The 16732-nt window shown below is 51.0% G+C and overlaps 6 protein-coding genes across 6 annotated transcripts; 4 read left to right on the top strand and 2 right to left on the bottom strand.

Moving 5' to 3' along the window:
- Positions 1-409: 409 nt before the first annotated feature.
- Positions 410-1514, top strand: A1O5_12919 (uncharacterized protein; the record flags this gene model as incomplete). Its single annotated transcript, XM_007753488.1, has 2 exons — positions 410-484; positions 603-1514. The coding sequence occupies 2 exons, from the start codon at positions 410-412 to the stop codon at positions 1512-1514; spliced, it is 987 nt and encodes a 328-aa protein (XP_007751678.1).
- Positions 1515-3350: 1836 nt separating this feature from the next.
- Positions 3351-5392, top strand: A1O5_12918 (uncharacterized protein; the record flags this gene model as incomplete). Its single annotated transcript, XM_007753487.1, has 7 exons — positions 3351-3441; positions 3497-3866; positions 3985-4320; positions 4381-4549; positions 4602-4769; positions 4853-5095; positions 5261-5392. 7 exons carry the CDS (start codon positions 3351-3353, stop codon positions 5390-5392), a joined length of 1509 nt encoding a protein of 502 aa, XP_007751677.1.
- An 879-nt stretch (positions 5393-6271) lies between these two features.
- Positions 6272-7105, bottom strand: A1O5_12917 (uncharacterized protein; the record flags this gene model as incomplete). The annotated part of the gene is made up of 1 exon (XM_007753486.1): positions 6272-7105. The coding sequence occupies one exon, from the start codon at positions 7103-7105 to the stop codon at positions 6272-6274; it is 834 nt and encodes a 277-aa protein (XP_007751676.1).
- A 2179-nt stretch (positions 7106-9284) lies between these two features.
- A1O5_12916 (uncharacterized protein) lies at positions 9285-11046 on the top strand (the record flags this gene model as incomplete). Its single annotated transcript, XM_007753485.1, has 2 exons — positions 9285-9354; positions 9419-11046. 2 exons carry the CDS (start codon positions 9285-9287, stop codon positions 11044-11046), a joined length of 1698 nt encoding a protein of 565 aa, XP_007751675.1.
- A 1717-nt stretch (positions 11047-12763) lies between these two features.
- On the top strand, positions 12764-14894 carry A1O5_12915 (uncharacterized protein; the record flags this gene model as incomplete). The annotated part of the gene is made up of 7 exons (XM_007753484.1): positions 12764-12860; positions 12914-13411; positions 13466-13658; positions 13721-13888; positions 13940-14421; positions 14481-14684; positions 14749-14894. The coding sequence occupies 7 exons, from the start codon at positions 12764-12766 to the stop codon at positions 14892-14894; spliced, it is 1788 nt and encodes a 595-aa protein (XP_007751674.1).
- Positions 14895-15057: 163 nt separating this feature from the next.
- On the bottom strand, positions 15058-16193 carry A1O5_12914 (uncharacterized protein; the record flags this gene model as incomplete). Its single annotated transcript, XM_007753483.1, has 2 exons — positions 15058-15329; positions 15389-16193. The coding sequence occupies 2 exons, from the start codon at positions 16191-16193 to the stop codon at positions 15058-15060; spliced, it is 1077 nt and encodes a 358-aa protein (XP_007751673.1).
- Positions 16194-16732: the final 539 nt, after the last annotated feature.

Genomic DNA, 16732 nt, shown 5'->3' with positions numbered 1-16732 from the left:
ATTTGTCGACTCTAACACGACAACGATTGGAACCCACTTCGTCTTTTGCCCAAAATTTCCCAGTATGGCGGCTGACGCCTCCTCTATGAAGCCCCAAGTGGTTCTTTTTGGATATGACTGTGAGATATAGTCCAACTTCAACCTTGGAGCCCTGAGAGTATGTACGTGGGGCTAACGCGGAATCAATCAAGCGTCGCCCTTTACGACCAAGGTGAAGTTAGCTCTCAGGTTGAAACAAATACCATACAGTACGTTGGGCAATATCATACTAGCTAGCTCTCAGTAAAGCCTGACCTTTGTGGGACGTCTTGCTGTGTCCAATGTTGACTCTGCTCTCCTCGGCGAACTTTGGCTTAGGCTGACGCTACGGGTGCTTTCGTGGACAGCTTTCATTGTTGTACCTTCAATGATGCCACGACCGGTCTTGAAGGATAATTTCAATATCACTTATAGAAAGATTCCGGTCCTGGCAATTGGACGAGAGGTAAGCAAAGTTCATACTCAATATTCAGTGGGCAGTCATAACCACCAGCCTGTTCGGTTGCGTGCCCGTCCAGAGATATTGCAAGGCTTGGGCTAAATGCAAGTGCCACCTGTGACAGATTTACATCGACACTTCCCTGATCCTCGAAGCGCTTGAGCACCAATTCCCCTCCGCACAAGGCTATGGAACACTCTACCCATCTTCCACGGCGTCCTTTCGCCCACTGGTCCGTGGGTTTGCCTCATACTGGACTGACAGGCCCCTTTTCCGCGTAACCACGGGCCTCATTCCCTCGAGTGTATGGCGTACGCATTTTGGAGTCGACCGGTCGGATTTGATCGGTCACAAACTCGACGCCGAAAAGCTGGAGAGGAAAGTTCCTCAGAATCTCAGCGGGTTGGATCTGCAGTTGAGCTTGTTGGAGCCACTACTTGCTGACAAGGGTACAAAGACGTGGATATTTGGAGCCGATATGCCGAGTGCAGCGGACCTGGCACTGTGGTATCAGCTTGATTGGGGCGAGAAGATCAGTCGCGGCGAAGGGATTGAGAATCTGACAGGTGGAGGAACGAAGGATGGGGATGGGGAGGGAATAGGGAGAGTGTTCAATAAAGACCGATACCCAGGGGTCTTTTCTTGGTTTGAGCGCTTCAGGATATATGTTGATGGATTGCCGAGCACGGAGACTAGGATCGAGAGGGACGATGCACAGAGCGTGAAAAGACTCATGGAGCAACTGAAGCAGACACCGTTGCGAGAACAAACGCTTCTGCTTGCTACTCCGGCTTGTCCTCATTACGACCTTGATAAACGCAATGGTCTTGTTGCAGGTGCGGGAGTGAGCATCGCTCCTGATGATACTGGAAGGGACAGTCCCACGGTAGGGACACTGGTGGCTCTCACACCGGAAGAAGCGGTCATCACACCTCAGCAGACAGGTTCTGAAACCTACCCAGCTGTGGGAGAGGTGAGGGTTCACTTTCCTCGTGTCGGGTTTGTGATCAGGCCTGTTGGGCAAGCGAAGCTGTGAGCGATAGTTATAGACAGCCGAATAAGGTCTAGCGTGCCAAGCCAAAAGTCCGCGCCTTCAAGTTCCGCAACCGATGTGATGAGATGAGAATTAGATCCAGGTCCCTTTTCGTCTCAGTTCATTATTCTTACAAATCAATTCGCTTCGTTGGGCTCCTCGAGTGCCTGCTCTTCTCCGTCTCCCTGACCCAGCGCCATGTCTCTAACACTCAAGCATCCCACGAGAGGACATAAATAGCTGGCCAAGCTTACCTTGCTCCACGAGACTATGGCAAACCTTTGCCACGTGGCTGATGTGCCATTGGAATATAAGGGCATGGATATTACAATAACCAATGTGTGCAAGACCTTTGCTTTATCTACTCCGGCCGAGCGGCGGGGTTGTAGAGGTTTGTGATGTCCCGCAGACACTGCATTACGTAGCAGGACCGACTTTCGCCCTTCTTTTTTGAACGACGTACATACCTGCTTTCATCCAATGACATTATCGAAGTCGGGGTTGTTTTGAGAGCACGATTAGGTCCTGCCCAGAGAAGATATACAGATAACAAGACACTTGCTAGCATCAGCAAACCAGTGGTCTTCTCGAATGACCAATCCGCTGCCCGCGGTGAGGATGATTCTCTGGTCTGGACTTTCAAATTGGTGATTTGAAATTCGAGATATAGCGGTGGTTTGAGTACGGCACGGGCAAAAGAGACTCGAGGAACACCCTCGTCACGAATGCTTACTGTTGCGGGCTTTCACCGACACGCCACGGCGTTCCACGCTAAGGCAGACAGCACTCGACATAAGGGAGCAGTCAAAAGATTCCATATAACAATAAGAGCACCAGCGAGGAACCACTGCAGAAGGGTTGAGTACCATTTAGTACCATATGGCTCATATCTCAAGTTACGGCTCTTGCGGCAGCGGTTGAAGAGGGTATCGGTCACAATAGTGATGATGGCACCACCCACGAAATTGATTGAAATCATTCAGCTTCGCATTGGGATTTGGCTGGAAGCATGAGATTTCGAAGGGCCGAGCACGTTGCACGTAACCTAAGGAATCAATCACCGTGTTTTCAAAACTTTATGGATTTCAGGAAAAGGTGAACTTAAGAATGCAAAGAGATCAAAGGGGCCGTAGGTTTCTATGATTGGTCCTCGGTGAATACGGCTTCGTGAAAGATATGGGGAGTGTCTCAACTGTTGGTAACAGGGTCCCTCTGTGTGATACTTGCCGATATTGCATAGCTGACTGCAAGAGGTTCACAGATAAGAAGCGAGGGAGGTTGGCCCGACACTTATGCAATGCCCCTGGGCGCTCTCTGCTGCTTTGATCCAGCAGACAATCGAGCCCAGGGGTCCTTACCAAGGACTATTTTAGCTTTCTACCCAGACACCGCAAGTCAGGATCGCACGGCAACAACACGGACTCTTAATCCCGCCGCACCTCGCTTAACCTCTTCCAACCAGAGTCGGAGAAGATCATCATTCTCCGCAGGAGAAATGGTCAAGCTTAGACCGAGGATATCCTAATCTAGACAAGGCTGAGGTATTCTGCGGGGACTCCGCAATCTCTGGCATGCTCGCACAACGAGCCACGGCCTTCTATCCTATGTTTTCTTGCTACCAACCAGACCATTCGGAGTCAGAAACACCCTACTCAGGAGTGAATGCCACGAGCTGTCGATCAGTTGCCACTGGGCTCATTTCAGCAGCGACCGAGGATGCCCCGGTCGCTAATTCCTATATGCATGCACCAGGCCCCCGTCTTTGCGGGTTTTTCAGTGCATACCTCATTGCATGCTCTTCCTCTTTCTCGGATCTGATCGAGAAGACAGCCTTCGACCATGGGTGAACATAACTCCAAGATGAATCGCTACAACTGGCTTTGCGTGCTGTACGTGACCTTCGGGGCCGTGTTTTATGGCTATGACTCTGGTAGGCATATCATATCTCGAGGCTGCCCTGGACACAAACTAACGTCCTGAAAAAGCTTGCACGACTTCAGTCCTTGGGTATACGTCCTTTCTCGAATACTTCAGCCTGGACTCTACCACCATAGGCGCCATGGGATCAGCGTACTACGCTGGAGCCGTTGTTGGCATGGCTTCGAATTGGTACCTGCCCAACAAATACGGACGTATTCGAACCATCCAAATCGGCTGTCTGGCATCTCTGCTTGCCGCGGCGATGCAGACAGGAGCCCATAGTTATGGTGTCTTCGTTGCCGGCCGAGTTATCGGTGGCTTCGCGTCGGGCCTGATTTTCGTGGTCTGTCCCGCATACGCCTCTGAGATCGCGCCTCCCAAGATGCGAGGTCGAATTGGTGGTCTTTATTCGTACGCGGCCTTCAAATTTATCAAGTATCTTTGCTGATATTTTCGCAGAGTCAGTGTCAACGGAGCTTACTGTTTTACTGAATGGGTGTAAGTCTGCTTGTATTCATGATCGAATGTAAATGAATGCTGAGTACAACCCAAGTGGTCTGGGATTCTACTTCATCAAAGGCAACGTCTCTTGGCGTCTCCTGCTAGGTTGCCAACTTATCCCTGGCACTCTCATGTTTGCCTGCTCCTTCCTGATGCCAGAGTCACCGCGTTTCCTTGCATATGTCGGGCGCTACGACGAGGCCTTGGCCATCCTCAAGAAAATGCACGGCACTACACACGACGATACATTCTACATCCGCGAATTTCACCAGATCAAAGCCCAAATCGAGCTTGACAGGGAGGAGCGCCTTGGTCTCAAAGCAATCTGGCAAAGGCCATCGTACCGCAAACGATTTTTGCTGGTGTTCTGGTACGCAATTGCATGCATGTAAGTTTATTACAAATCTGCACGGAGACCCGAACGAACTCAGCTAATATCTGATTGCAGGCTCTCTGGTGTCATCGTCATCCAAAATTACCAGGTCATCCTTTATACGAATGTCGGATTCAGCAACGTCATGTCCCTCATCCTGACGGGTGTATGGGGTTGCGTGGGCACTCTCTCTGCCATATACGCGGCCTTATGCTTCGACCTCATGGGACGGCGGCCAACGATGGTAAGTTTTATCCCCTTGTCCTGAAGATAGACCTTGCTCTGACCAAATATAGTTTATCTCATATTTCCTTATTGTTGCCGGAACGCTCACAACCTGCATAACCTGGGCGATCTACGAAAACGGCGGAAGCACCAACCGCTCCCTCGCGAAGGGGATCATCGCAGCCATGTTTTTCGTCGGACTCGGGTATGGCGGGCCTGCCAATGCTTTCCTTGCCACGGTTCGTATTCAACCCCTTGTATTAAGTCACTCGGGAAAAAAAAGGAAGCCGTAAACTGACGCCTGCTTGGGGGAATTTCTTAGTATCCCGCCGAAATCATGCCTACCTCTGTCCGCCCCGTCGGCGTAGCCGTCAGCTACATGACACAGCACGTCCTGATCATCATCCTCGTGCAATTCACCCCGCAGGCCATCGAGACCATCTCGTGGAAGTTCTTCCTGATATTCGTGTGCTCGAGTTTTGTCTTCGCCATCGTCTTCGTCTTGTTCTACCCAGAGACGAGGAACAAGACGCTGGAGGAGATCGAGGCTGTTTTCGGCGACAAGGTGAGCCAAACATAAACCCTCCCCTGACCCCCCTTTTCCTAGATTTCATATGATATCCCTGATTTAGGTCATTTCTTTCCTTTCATTTTGTTTCATTTCACCTTGTTTGGGACATGTTGATTTGGGAAACACCGCGTTTCGCTAACGAGTTGTCTTTTCGTGTAGGTTGCTGAGACGCTGGATGAGGCCGCGCAACATATTAAAGTCGAGCACGTGGATGAAAAGGCCCAGGCGCAGGGACATGTCAGCCCCGTGGCTGTCCATGAGGAGGGCACCGACAAGGAACATACCGCCTAGAGCTGCCACGAAGGAGGTTGATGGACTCGCGGATACAAGGATGGTATACTTTCAGAGCACGCAACACTATTCACCATTGAGGGGAATTCTCTGATCTCTGATGCCCAGGGACGTGTATACACTACCAGGTGCTGGTCTGGACGAGTTATTTGCGCAAGAAGCATCACTCGTGGTGCTCGCAGAGAGACATATATCTGTTACCCTGGTATTCTTTTCACTGACTCGCGTGGCCAAAGACCGTCAACCATCCGAAGATATCCCGAGAGCAAAAGAAAAAGAAATATCAAAGCGAAACAAGATACCGATATATACTCCATACACGTTGCAACTGCTTTGCCAGTTAGCCCTTTCCATGGTTCCGTCAACCTTGGGCGGCGTCGGAACACCGAGTCAAAAAGTACGGAGTACTAGATGGGATTTCCATATGGAGTCGCCGTATTTTCCCACTTTTAACCGGCTCGCCTGCTTCAGTCACTGCGGGACATTTATCGTAGGTTCTGGAACCTAAGCGGTCACGGAGAAGATACGAATTAGCCATTGGGATCGCCCGTGCAAATGACGAAGGGGATAACAAGAAAAGGAATGACCAAACCAAACGAAGCCTTGTGTATGTATCTTTGACCTGTTACCTATCACCCAAACCCAAAATGCCATGTCAAACATCCCAGCCCAAAGCTTGAAGGCGCGTCTGGACGTCTTAACGTCTTGACGACCCCTTGAGTCCGTAGGCCGACCTATGGAATCCCCGATGAACAGGAATGAACTGCAAAGACATACACAATGCCTCCTCCATCTGCGTCTCCGCCTCCTCCTCTAACCCCTGTAGAGTGTAACCCATCACCTTCTCGTCCCAGCTTCTCAGCGTCTTATCACCCTTTCTCACAACTCATACACTCCTTCGCCCATCTCTGAAAGAGCCTCTTCCATTTTCGACCGCTCCCGGCGCGCCTGAGCGACCGCAAGCGCTCGATAGTCATACGTGTCCTTCATCACGCAGTCGCGATCGCCACTACCGTGCACTCGATTGTTCTCGCCCTTTTGCAGAGCCAGGCCCATTGAGGTAGTCCGATGCGGCCCCAGGACTCGGTCCTCCAACAGTGTTTGCAGCTTGAGTTTAGCAGCTTCGGCGCGCTTGTCGTTTCTGTGCTTGAGGTGCATCTTCTCGCGCTGTTTGCGCGAGTTTTGTAAAGCAAAGATAAGCAGGGACTGACGGGCGGGTATCACTGACTTACGATATCGGCGTGGTGGTGGAGGCGGACTCCCGCGCCAGGGTGTGACTTGTGGGGCATCCTCACCTTCTTCTTCATTACCCTCATGGACACCAACAACAGCATCGGCGCCACCGTCCACTGCGAAGCAGTCAGCAGAGAACATGGGAACGTCATCATTGTTGCCAGAGGCACCGTTATTGAAGCCGATGAGACGAGCCTGCTGGGCGAAATAGAGTTGGTGTTGGGCCCATGCGGCCTCGCCATCGTAATCCTCCTCATCTGAGACTCGCAAATCTTCCGAAGAAGTCAGGTTAGCTTCAGGAGAGGAAGTCGGAGCAGGCCTATCCCAGAGGCGCCAGGCCTCGTCGCCGTCGTCGTCGCCGTCGTAATCTACAACATCACCGGGATTTCGAGCGCGTACCATTTCCGCAGAATCTTGCACCGATCCGAAAGCGAGGGCATCCTGGAGCACGTCATGCGCTGTTTGCCTAGGGTCAGCCATTTTGCAATAAGACTCGAGTAGGGGCTGTGGATTCTTTTGCCCTGAACTGGAGTTGGGAGAAATGATTGATCTGGAACCACTAGTAGCAACAATGGGAGTTTGTCCTGAGCGGGCAGCAGTTGATGGACTTGGGCAAAGAAAAGGGCAAGAATGTAGGTGTGGCCTATATATAGTAGGACACTCAGCCTCTCCAGAGATCGAACCATGGTTGTAATGAAAGGCAGCCCGGCTGTCCTTGAAGAAAAAGCGGGGACAATGCTCTGGGACCCCTGACAAAGCTTGGAGATTCGAGCCACACAGAACGCATGAACGCTTTGTTCTCGTGAAAGTCGAGAAACCTCTGAAAGGACAGCTTTGAAGCTTTGAGCGAGCGGCTCTTTCTTTGTGTCTGCGCGACTAAAAGGACCAACTGCCTTTGTGGGTGCCTTGCAAAGAGGAGCGATCAATGTCGGCGAGTGAAGTGGATTAAGGTCAACTATTTGTTCTGTTGCTGCCTCGCTGGAAGCTGGGGTACGTGAAAGGAGCTTCCCTTTTCATTGTACCAAACTGCCCCCAGTTAGGGCTAGGCTCTGGTTGCGGGCGAACGTGGTATTGCAAGCAGCAACACCACATGGAAAGTTGCATTTTGCTGCGCGTGGCTTGGGGTCGACGTTGTCGATGTGGCGTGGAGTCGAGCTCTTTTTCGTGAATCGTTGACATGATCGACGTAGGATCAATCTCATATCTAGCCAGCAAGCAAGGAGAGACGGCCACAATGACCAAGTTGGCGGTAAAGCTTTCTTGGCTAAGTGTCTGTCTATCCCAGAATCAACAGAAGAGAGAAAGAGTCTGAGGGAGTGGAGGAATAGACTACCTCCCTGTGCGAATCGCATCCTGGTCGCATAACAGGTCGTTTCCTATAACACTTTTCCGAATTCTTTGCATATCCAGGTAAGGCCACTTTGAGGGGTTTGACATCTACACTGCCGTTTGAATGGTGCGAGGTTTTTGTCGAGTCCCTTGTAAAAAGTCTGTGTCCAGATGTCGTGGGACACACGGCTTCCAAAAGCCACACCCAAGTTGTTGACGGTAAAGATGAGACCTATCAAAACGCCGATGTGCTGGTATTTTGCAACAGTTTGGACAAGAATTAAACTCGGATACGAGAAGAAGCTCCCTGAGAGGCCAACGAAAACTTCCGCGGTACTTACACCGGCTTTAGAATCAGGACCGCCTCGATATTTGATCAGCAGACCGATTCCTATGAATGAAGCCACCACTCCGCAGAGCGTATTGCACGGATCGATCGTCCCCAAAAGCGATGGAGCCCTATTTGCATCTAAAGCCATAGGTGACATCGAGATTCACCTGATTTTCGAACAGGAAGTCCAGCACTGATCTGCTTTCTTTTTCCGTCCGGCCTTCAAAGCGCTGTGTTTGCGCAACATTTAGGAACAGGGCCTTTCGACCTGACTCAGGGTAAGTCTGCACCGAAGACGCATGCAATTTTCTTCACCATGATCCTCATAGCGGTGGCGCTGGTGTTGCTAAATCTCGCAAGGTTTAATTTGGCTGCTACGCCTCGTGAAACTTTTGCCTCGGCGCTCAACTGCTTTTCAGAACACAAGGTACACACCCACTGGATGCAGAACTTGTCGCTGCTGAGAAAAGCCAGCAGAGGTGTACGATCATATGGTGTGACAGGGAGCGAGGAGTGCCTAGGATCAACAGAGTCAACAAGTCTTGATCGCAGCACTTTTGACTGATTAAAATAGACAGACGCACAAGGATTATATCTGCTGCGTTGGTCTCTCGATATTGATTATGGAAACGCAGTGGTGCTGTCTAGAATAGAAAGTCCAATGATTAAAGGGCTTAAATAGAAGCTACGCTAGATCATTTGTGGATGCATGGAGGAACCTTAATTCCAATAGAGGTCCGACGTGTGGTATGCGATATCGAGACTGCGCCGAGCGGGGTGGAGGGCTACAAGCTCTTCTCTTCGGAGCTCCCCGCCAACGGCTGGCTCGAGCCTCTATTGAGTCTAGTTCCTTCAAGATGGAAAGCGGAGGGGTAAACTTCTACCGCGGCACATACCTGACATTTCTTTGGCACGAAAGAGCCCCATGATATAAGCAGGCGTCAGTAACCTGCACGACCTGAGTTTTACCAAAGCTTCCAAAGACATTTGGACAGCAAGATGCGAGTTTACAAGTCGCAACACAAAGACCTTAACATTCCATGTATGGATATTTTGTCGCTATTGTTTGGTAAGTCGGACTAAATGTATAGCATTTTGGCGCATTTCCCGGTGGCTGATCTCTTGTATTGTAGACTCTGATTTTTGTTTGGCTCGTGAAGAAACCAAAATCCATGTGGAAGCTGCGAATCCGTCGAATAGTATCACGAAAGCCGAGGCTCGCATATTGGTCAAGCGGGTTGCGTACGTCCTTCAACATCGCTACGGCATCGGCGCCTCGGGAGCTGGCCGTGATGTCGTTCTGACTGTCGTTTACGGAAGTCCTTTTGCGCCCGTGTTCTTCTATGGGCTCGTCGCTGCCGGAGGAGTCTATTCTGGTGCTAGCACAGAATACCCTGTGGCAGAATTAGTACGCCAGATTGAGGACTCCAAACCCACTCTGCTGGTCTGCTCGCCAGAATGCGAGGCGCGAGTGGTCCTGGCAGCCCAACAGTGCGGCATTGCGAGAGGAAGGATCTTGATTTTGGACAGCACGATTCCCCAGGGTTGGAAACTGATCTCTGTCACAGACCGGTCTGACGTGCTCAGATGGGATGGGGATAAAATGTATGACTGGCCACATATCACCGACCAGCGCGCGCTCGAAGAAGTCACGATTTGTCTCTTGTACTCATCTGGGACTACGGGGCTACCGAAAGGCGTCCGAATATCCCATAGGGGTCTTGTATCAGACAATGTGTGCACCATGGATGTTGCTCGCCGCTATCGGGCCCGCTGCAAAATGGAAGGACGAGAGTTTTTGATGAACACCATTGCACATCTACCTATGAGTAATATCGCCGGGATTTCTTTGTACGCGACTTGTCCTTTCTACATGGGTGGCACGACCTGGTGGATGAAAAGTTATGACTTTGACTCCTTTCTCGAATATCATCGCCGCTACCGGCCAGCATACCAGTTTACTGTACCGCCAGTCTGGTTGCGGATCGCAAAGAGCGACAAGGTAACAGATCATTTCGACGGGCTGGAGGTTGCCGTCACGGGGGCTGCACCGATAGGAGAAAACGTAATAAGGGACGTGAGGAAGAAATTGGGCCGAGGGCGAGCCCACATGGCGCAAACTTGGGGAACTACGGAGACTACCGGCGTTATCACTGCTACCGACTGGCCCGCGTACACCGACCAGAAGACCTGGAGCGTCGGCGAGCTGTGCCCAAACGTCGTTCTTCGCGTCGTCAACGAGAATGATGAGGACCTAGCCGAAGGCGAGTCCGGCGAGCTCTTAGTTGCAGGTCCGATCCTCTCTCAAGGCTATTATAATCGGCCCGAGGCTAACCAGCAATCGTTTATCGACGGGTTCTACAGGACGGGCGACATTGGGATGTACAAGGACGGGCTTGTCCATATCCATGATCGAAAGAAAGAATTGATCAAGTACAAAGGCAACCAAGTCGCGCCTGCGGAATTGGAAGCGTTGCTCACTTCTCATCCTCTCATTGCGGATGCCGCCGTCATCGGGGTTTGGGACGACCAGCAACAGACGGAAGTCCCCCGGGCATACGTGGTTCGCCGTCAATCGTCCGAAGGCCGAGCCATCACAGCTCAAGAGGTGGTAGATTTTGTCGAGGGCAAAGTGGCGAGTTACAAGCAGCTGCGAGGAGGGGTTTTCTTTCTCAACGAGATACCCAAGAGTGCTTCAGGAAAGATCCTTCGCAAGGAAATCCGATTGGAAGCAAACAAGCCTCCTCAAGCGAAATTATGAATAATGCCTTGCATGTGCTAATGGTGAGTTTCGAAGTGGTATATTCTTGGTGTCCCAGTCTTGAGCCCTTCGTTTCGATGTGCTAAATCTGTTTCCAGAAGAAAGGCTTGACAAGAAGAGACCCAAAGGAGAGGATTGTCCCATCCTACTGCCTGGTACAATTCTGGGGGAGCATGGCCGAGTTTTAGAAAGAATTAAAACCATTACATTAGAGTACCATGATACTTGATCAAGCTTGCGTTTGAATGGCGACACCGTCGTCAATACATCTCCAGCAACAAAATCCGACACGGACAGCAGTCCATCTGTGACGCGGATCAGTGTCCAGACGGTTGATAGCATTTGTCTATCCTGCGAGATGTCTGTCTATTCCATTCTCCAGCGATTCCATTCCTGATCATATAGACATTTGGCCTGTGTCAGAATAGCCAACTTGAAACCTTTCCTGTCGCGGCCATCCATGGCGAGGTTGTCGTGCTGTAAATTGCGCCGTCGATCAAACCGTCTATTAGACAAGCCTAATTCTCATTCTGAATCACAGGAAGAAGGTCGACTGGAAAGCTCTGGTCCGTCTATGTGCACTATCGCACAAGCATTTTCTATACATGGTGTCGTATGGAAAGAAAGAAAAGGTATTCGTAGTGATGAAGGCTGAAAAGCGAATTGTAAGATTTGATTGGGGCGCTAAAACTGCCTGACTAATTTACCCCGCAGGTTCTCCGCATGGCCATTGAGTCACTTAGGAAGCAGTAGGTGAGCCGAGGGCGAGTAAAGCGGCAAGCCACTAATTCAAAAGGGAGGAATGGGTGTGCTCTGAGATATGAGGATAATCCCGACGACTCTCGCTCGGTGGTGGCACAACGGGACTACGAACAGATAGTGTGAAGTTTCCCACGAGTCCGAATAGTGGTATATCTACGAGGTACCTCGTACTGTACTTAAATCCCCCTGCTTGCCCATTGGCTGCAAGATCTCATACGAGCAGCCTGGTCCTTGTGTAGCATGGCGTTTCCGGGGCAATCGGGGAAGACGACCAAGGCGGCGAAACAGCAGGGTGGACCGTACGAGGTACTATTTCCGATTTCTTTGAAAGAAGCAGGCTTCGAAACGCTTCAGTTGTGACCATTTGACCACAGGTTCTTGCTCGAGGGCCCTGAGACTCTTGTTCTGCGATTCTACTAACAGCTTCCCCCGACGAAGTTGTTGGTCAATGCAGTCCGTTTTCGATGGCCGTGATGCCGCTCTCTCATGCTCGAGATGCTGAACCCGAACCTCCCAGGAGCAAGAGGCAACGCACTGCCCTAGCTTGCGACTCGTGCCGCGTGCGAAAGACCAAATGCGATGGGGCAAGACCCTCCTGTGGCATCTGTGTCGACCTCGAATTTGTCTGTAATTATACACAACCAGTTCGCAGACAACAGAGCATCCCCAGCGAGGCAGAGTAAGGCAGCCACCTAGTCCTTCTGCGTTGCCCAGATTGAGATTGACCGTCTTTGGTACGACCAGTTCCCCGACTGAATTGCGGCTTCGTGCGATCGAACAGTCATTGCGACTGCTAGCGGCGAATATTGGGATCTCGCCAGCAACCAAGACAAGGGACCGCACCACTGCGTCGTTCCTCGGTCTAACATCGCCATCGTCAAGCACCGACACTCCATTTGACTCTTCATCGCACTTGTCCGGGCACCAAGCGAGAGTGCCGCATGGCGCCGATCAAATGCTGGTCAGCCCTCAACCTGATACTTCGCAAAACGACACGGTCGATGGCATGGTCGTGATCACGTTCGCGGACGATGAAACCGCTGCTTGTTTTGGTCAAGATCCCCCTTGTCTGGCGTCTAGACCTAAACTCACTGATCTAATGTAGGCCCATCTTCGAATTCGGCTTTTTTCTCCACCATCAATGATGCTGTGGATCAGATGCGCAATGTCCCTACCCGGCATCATGGCGACACTTTATGCGAGCGACAAGACTCGACACATTTCTCACGGCCGGTTTCACCAAACCCCTCGTCTCGAAGGAATCAACCCTTAAGCTTGGCTGTCGATGATGTTAACTGCTTTATACTGCCCAAAAAGGAAACGATAATTGAGTTGCTAGACCGTTTCTTCACCGGATTTGGCATGCTCTTCCCTTACATCTACAAGAAGACTTTCCTCGACGGCATTGCCGATATGGAAAGCGCATCCTTCCGCGGCGTGCGAAGGCCCTGGCTCTGTCTGCTAAACACGATTATGGCTTTCGCGACTAGCGGAGCTGTATACCCACACCGCGGTCAGAATCAAACAGATGCAGAAATCTATTTGCAGCGGGCCCTGAAAGTTTTGCAAGACATATCTCTTCAGAGCGCCAACCTTGAAGCCGGTCAGCCTTGAGCCGAGTTGATCCACAGAGATTTCAGCTGATTGTGATGATCAGTTCAAGCTTTGCTCTTGATTCTTCAGTACCTGCAAGGGACACAGCAGTCGGCTCGGACCTGGACCCTACAAGGGCTCACCGTCCATGCTGCGTTTCAAATTGGCCTGCACTCACCAGCCGAGAATGCAAAGTACGGTCCTTTGGAACGAGAAATTCGAAAGCGGTGTTGGCACATGTGTTGCATCATGGATAGGTACGCACCTTAGTCCCCATCTAACCGACCGATTGAACTTAATTAGCTAATACCTGTCCTAGGACATGCAGCATGACTTTTGGAAGACCACAGAGTATCAGGCAGGATTATCAACTTGAAGAACTTCCTCAGGATGTTGACTTTGAGACGCTCGGTTCCGAAAACCGACAAGAACAGGTACCAAGTCGCGTGAATGGGATGTCAGTTGTGGCTGCATTTGTTCAATCCATGTGAGGGTGCCGGATTTTCTCTTCCTGTCGATTCACTGACCTTTTCCGCAGCAAACTGTACGCACTTGTGGGATTAATCTTGCAGACCGTGTATCAAAACAACATTCAAACCAAGGAGATTCTTCCAAGCTCAAAAGTGTTTCAGAACATTATGGCGATCGAACCGCAACTAACAGCATGGAAGGCCGAATTACCTTCTCACATTCGGCTCCAAACTCGGGATACCATGATCGAGGCCACGAATCCCGCAGTGTCGGATGCGCCCATAGACATTACAATGAGTCTCGTGTTAACCCTGCGATTTCTCCACACGCGCATGCTGCTTCACCGAAGGATGCTGGTCTGCTTTCTTCAAAATGGGAGATCGACCGCGGATACCGATGGTGAATGGAACTTCTTGATGAATTTTGGTAAGGCTAGTGTTGAAATGTGCTTGTCCGCAGCCCTCGACATCCTCGATATCCTCAAAAGCAACTCTCCATCGCCGACGAAGTCCCCAGTGCTGACGACCTGGTGGTTTCAAATTTATTACGGTAAGTTGTGCTTTGTCTTTCCCCGCTGCCGCACCAGTGCTGAAGGTTTGCGACTCCAGCTTTCTCCGCTGCCCTGGTCATCTTCGCCGTCATGATCCTCAGCATGAAGCACAACATCAGAATTCTCCATCTTGAGCCCCAGGATTTCCTCAAACACATCCAAGATGCATCTCAGACAATCACGAAAGCGAGTAGTGACTCGCGTATTGGCAATCGATGCCGGAAATGCCTTGAGCGTCTCTTGCAATTTGCGTCCACATTCCGTAAGTCACACACGGGACTCCTGCTTTGACCACCCGTCTACTAATGATTTCTCTGAACCACTAGAGAGCGCTGGTGGCATGCAAACTGCCAGTGATGCATGTGCGTTCCCAGCCGCCAGTAACCTCGCTGATCTCGACTTTCTCGGAAATCTGCCATTCGCTTGGGACGATCAATTTATTACTCAAGGAGACAGTATCGAATTCTTTTAACCACGAACACTCTGCGCTCACTAACTGTGTTTTGGTCAACGTGTCACTCACAATCTAGATTTAATATCTTGGTGAATAAGGTCAATCCAATACCATGCGTAAAATTTGTTTTGAAGGAAACGGTGTTGCAAAGCATTCCCACTCCTGTATTTTCTAAGCAGCTCTAGTTGATGTCAAGTGGCAGGTTAAAGATCCTGATCGCGTTACGAAACCCAATATCCTTCCATGTCTCGTCCGATATTGGAACTGATTCAAACCATGCCCTCATCTCGGCGATACTCTCGTAGGGATAATCCACCGAGAAAGTGACATTTTCGACTTTTGTTTCCGACAACAGATTGAGCAGGGCCGATGTCCTCGGCATACCACTGGTGTTGCAAATAATGTTGTTTTGGAAATAATAAAGAAAGGACTTTTTCTTCGGCCCTTGGGCGGCTACCAGTGCTTTGGATCAGCGATCACTTCGATAACAAGCCAGGTAGCGATCAACCCACCTTTCGTGTACATTCTAAATGTGGTGTCGGTCCTCGGCAAGATCCAAGAGAGTCCTTCGCCCGAGTGTCCAAGGCATATCTTCAACTTGGGAAAGCGGTCGAAGACTCCAGCGTACATAATCCTTAGAAGATGTTCCACAGTTTCTCTTCCAAATCCATACGGTGCTCCATGGAGTATGGGAATATCTTTCAGAACGTTGAGATTCGACTGGAGAGGTATGCGAGGATGAATAAAGATTGGCTTTCCCAAGCGTCCAGATACTTCCCATAACGTGTCGTACTGCGGATCGTCAAGGTAGAGCCCCTTAGTAGGATCTTCGGTCACGGTATACCCGTTAATCATAGCACCCACGAATCCGTACTCCTTGACACAACGCTCTAATTCGGCCGCTGCCGCTGTCCCGTCTTGCGTAGGCAGGGTCGCGAAGGCGAAAAACCGCTTTGGATACTTTGCACAGTAATTTTGAAACACGAACTCGTTCGCTTTGCGGCAAAACTCGACACAGTCGTCCAACTTGACAAAGGCCTGGGCCGTCGGCTGATTCAGAGAGATGATCTGAGCGGCAATGTTATTTGCATCCATAATCTTCACCCTGAGCTCGATGTCTTGCAGTCGCTGTTTCAACCCACCCAAAAAGTCAGGGTTGAAGGTTTCGAATGTTACCGACGTGGAAGGCACAGAAAATGGTGTAATGGCATGTTCCTCGAACGTGATCAGCCCAGCCCGTTTGCGCTCTTCATGGGTAGGTTTGAAGCTGGACGGAGGGCGTCCCTCAATGGTCAACGTCGAAGCATTGGTGGCCATATTTGCAGGCTCAACAGACCTCAGCGGAGCGTTATGCCTTGCCTGGCCCTTCGATACTTGCCACAGCAGAATCCAACGAACTCGGTGACCGGCGGATTATATGGAAACATGTTCGTGCTGAGCAGCCTCCCTGCGTTATACAGAGAAGCAAGACCCGGTCGATGCTTGGTATCTCCACCTGGCTGTGAGTCCTGGAGAGGCCCAGTCGGCGTCGAGTGTCCCAAGCGCTACTGGACAGAAAAGTGTCCTGGGCCGGCTATCTCGGAAGTGGCCATCCGGTCGTACCAGGTTGATGTCTGGAAGCATTCCGGTTGGATGATCTACCGGGTGCGGTGCACACACGGAATCCGAAGACCCAAGCACAAGTCCAGCCTGCCGGACGGCCTTCGACATCCCCGGTTGAGGGGGGTTCCTCGGTTGAGGGGGGTTCCTCCATGTCGACGAGCACTGTGGAGGAGCCAATGTTCCCCCGGCTCCCACGCGCGTCGTCCGGGGAAGTACCACGCCGTCGCTCTCCTCCCTGGAGCAGCTGCTGCAGC

The sequence above is a fragment of the Cladophialophora psammophila genome (genome assembly GCF_000585535.1).
Source record: "Cladophialophora psammophila CBS 110553 chromosome Unknown aczJe-supercont1.39, whole genome shotgun sequence".
NCBI lineage: Eukaryota > Fungi > Ascomycota > Eurotiomycetes > Chaetothyriales > Herpotrichiellaceae > Cladophialophora > Cladophialophora psammophila.
This window is presented reverse-complemented; position numbering and strand designations above follow the sequence as displayed.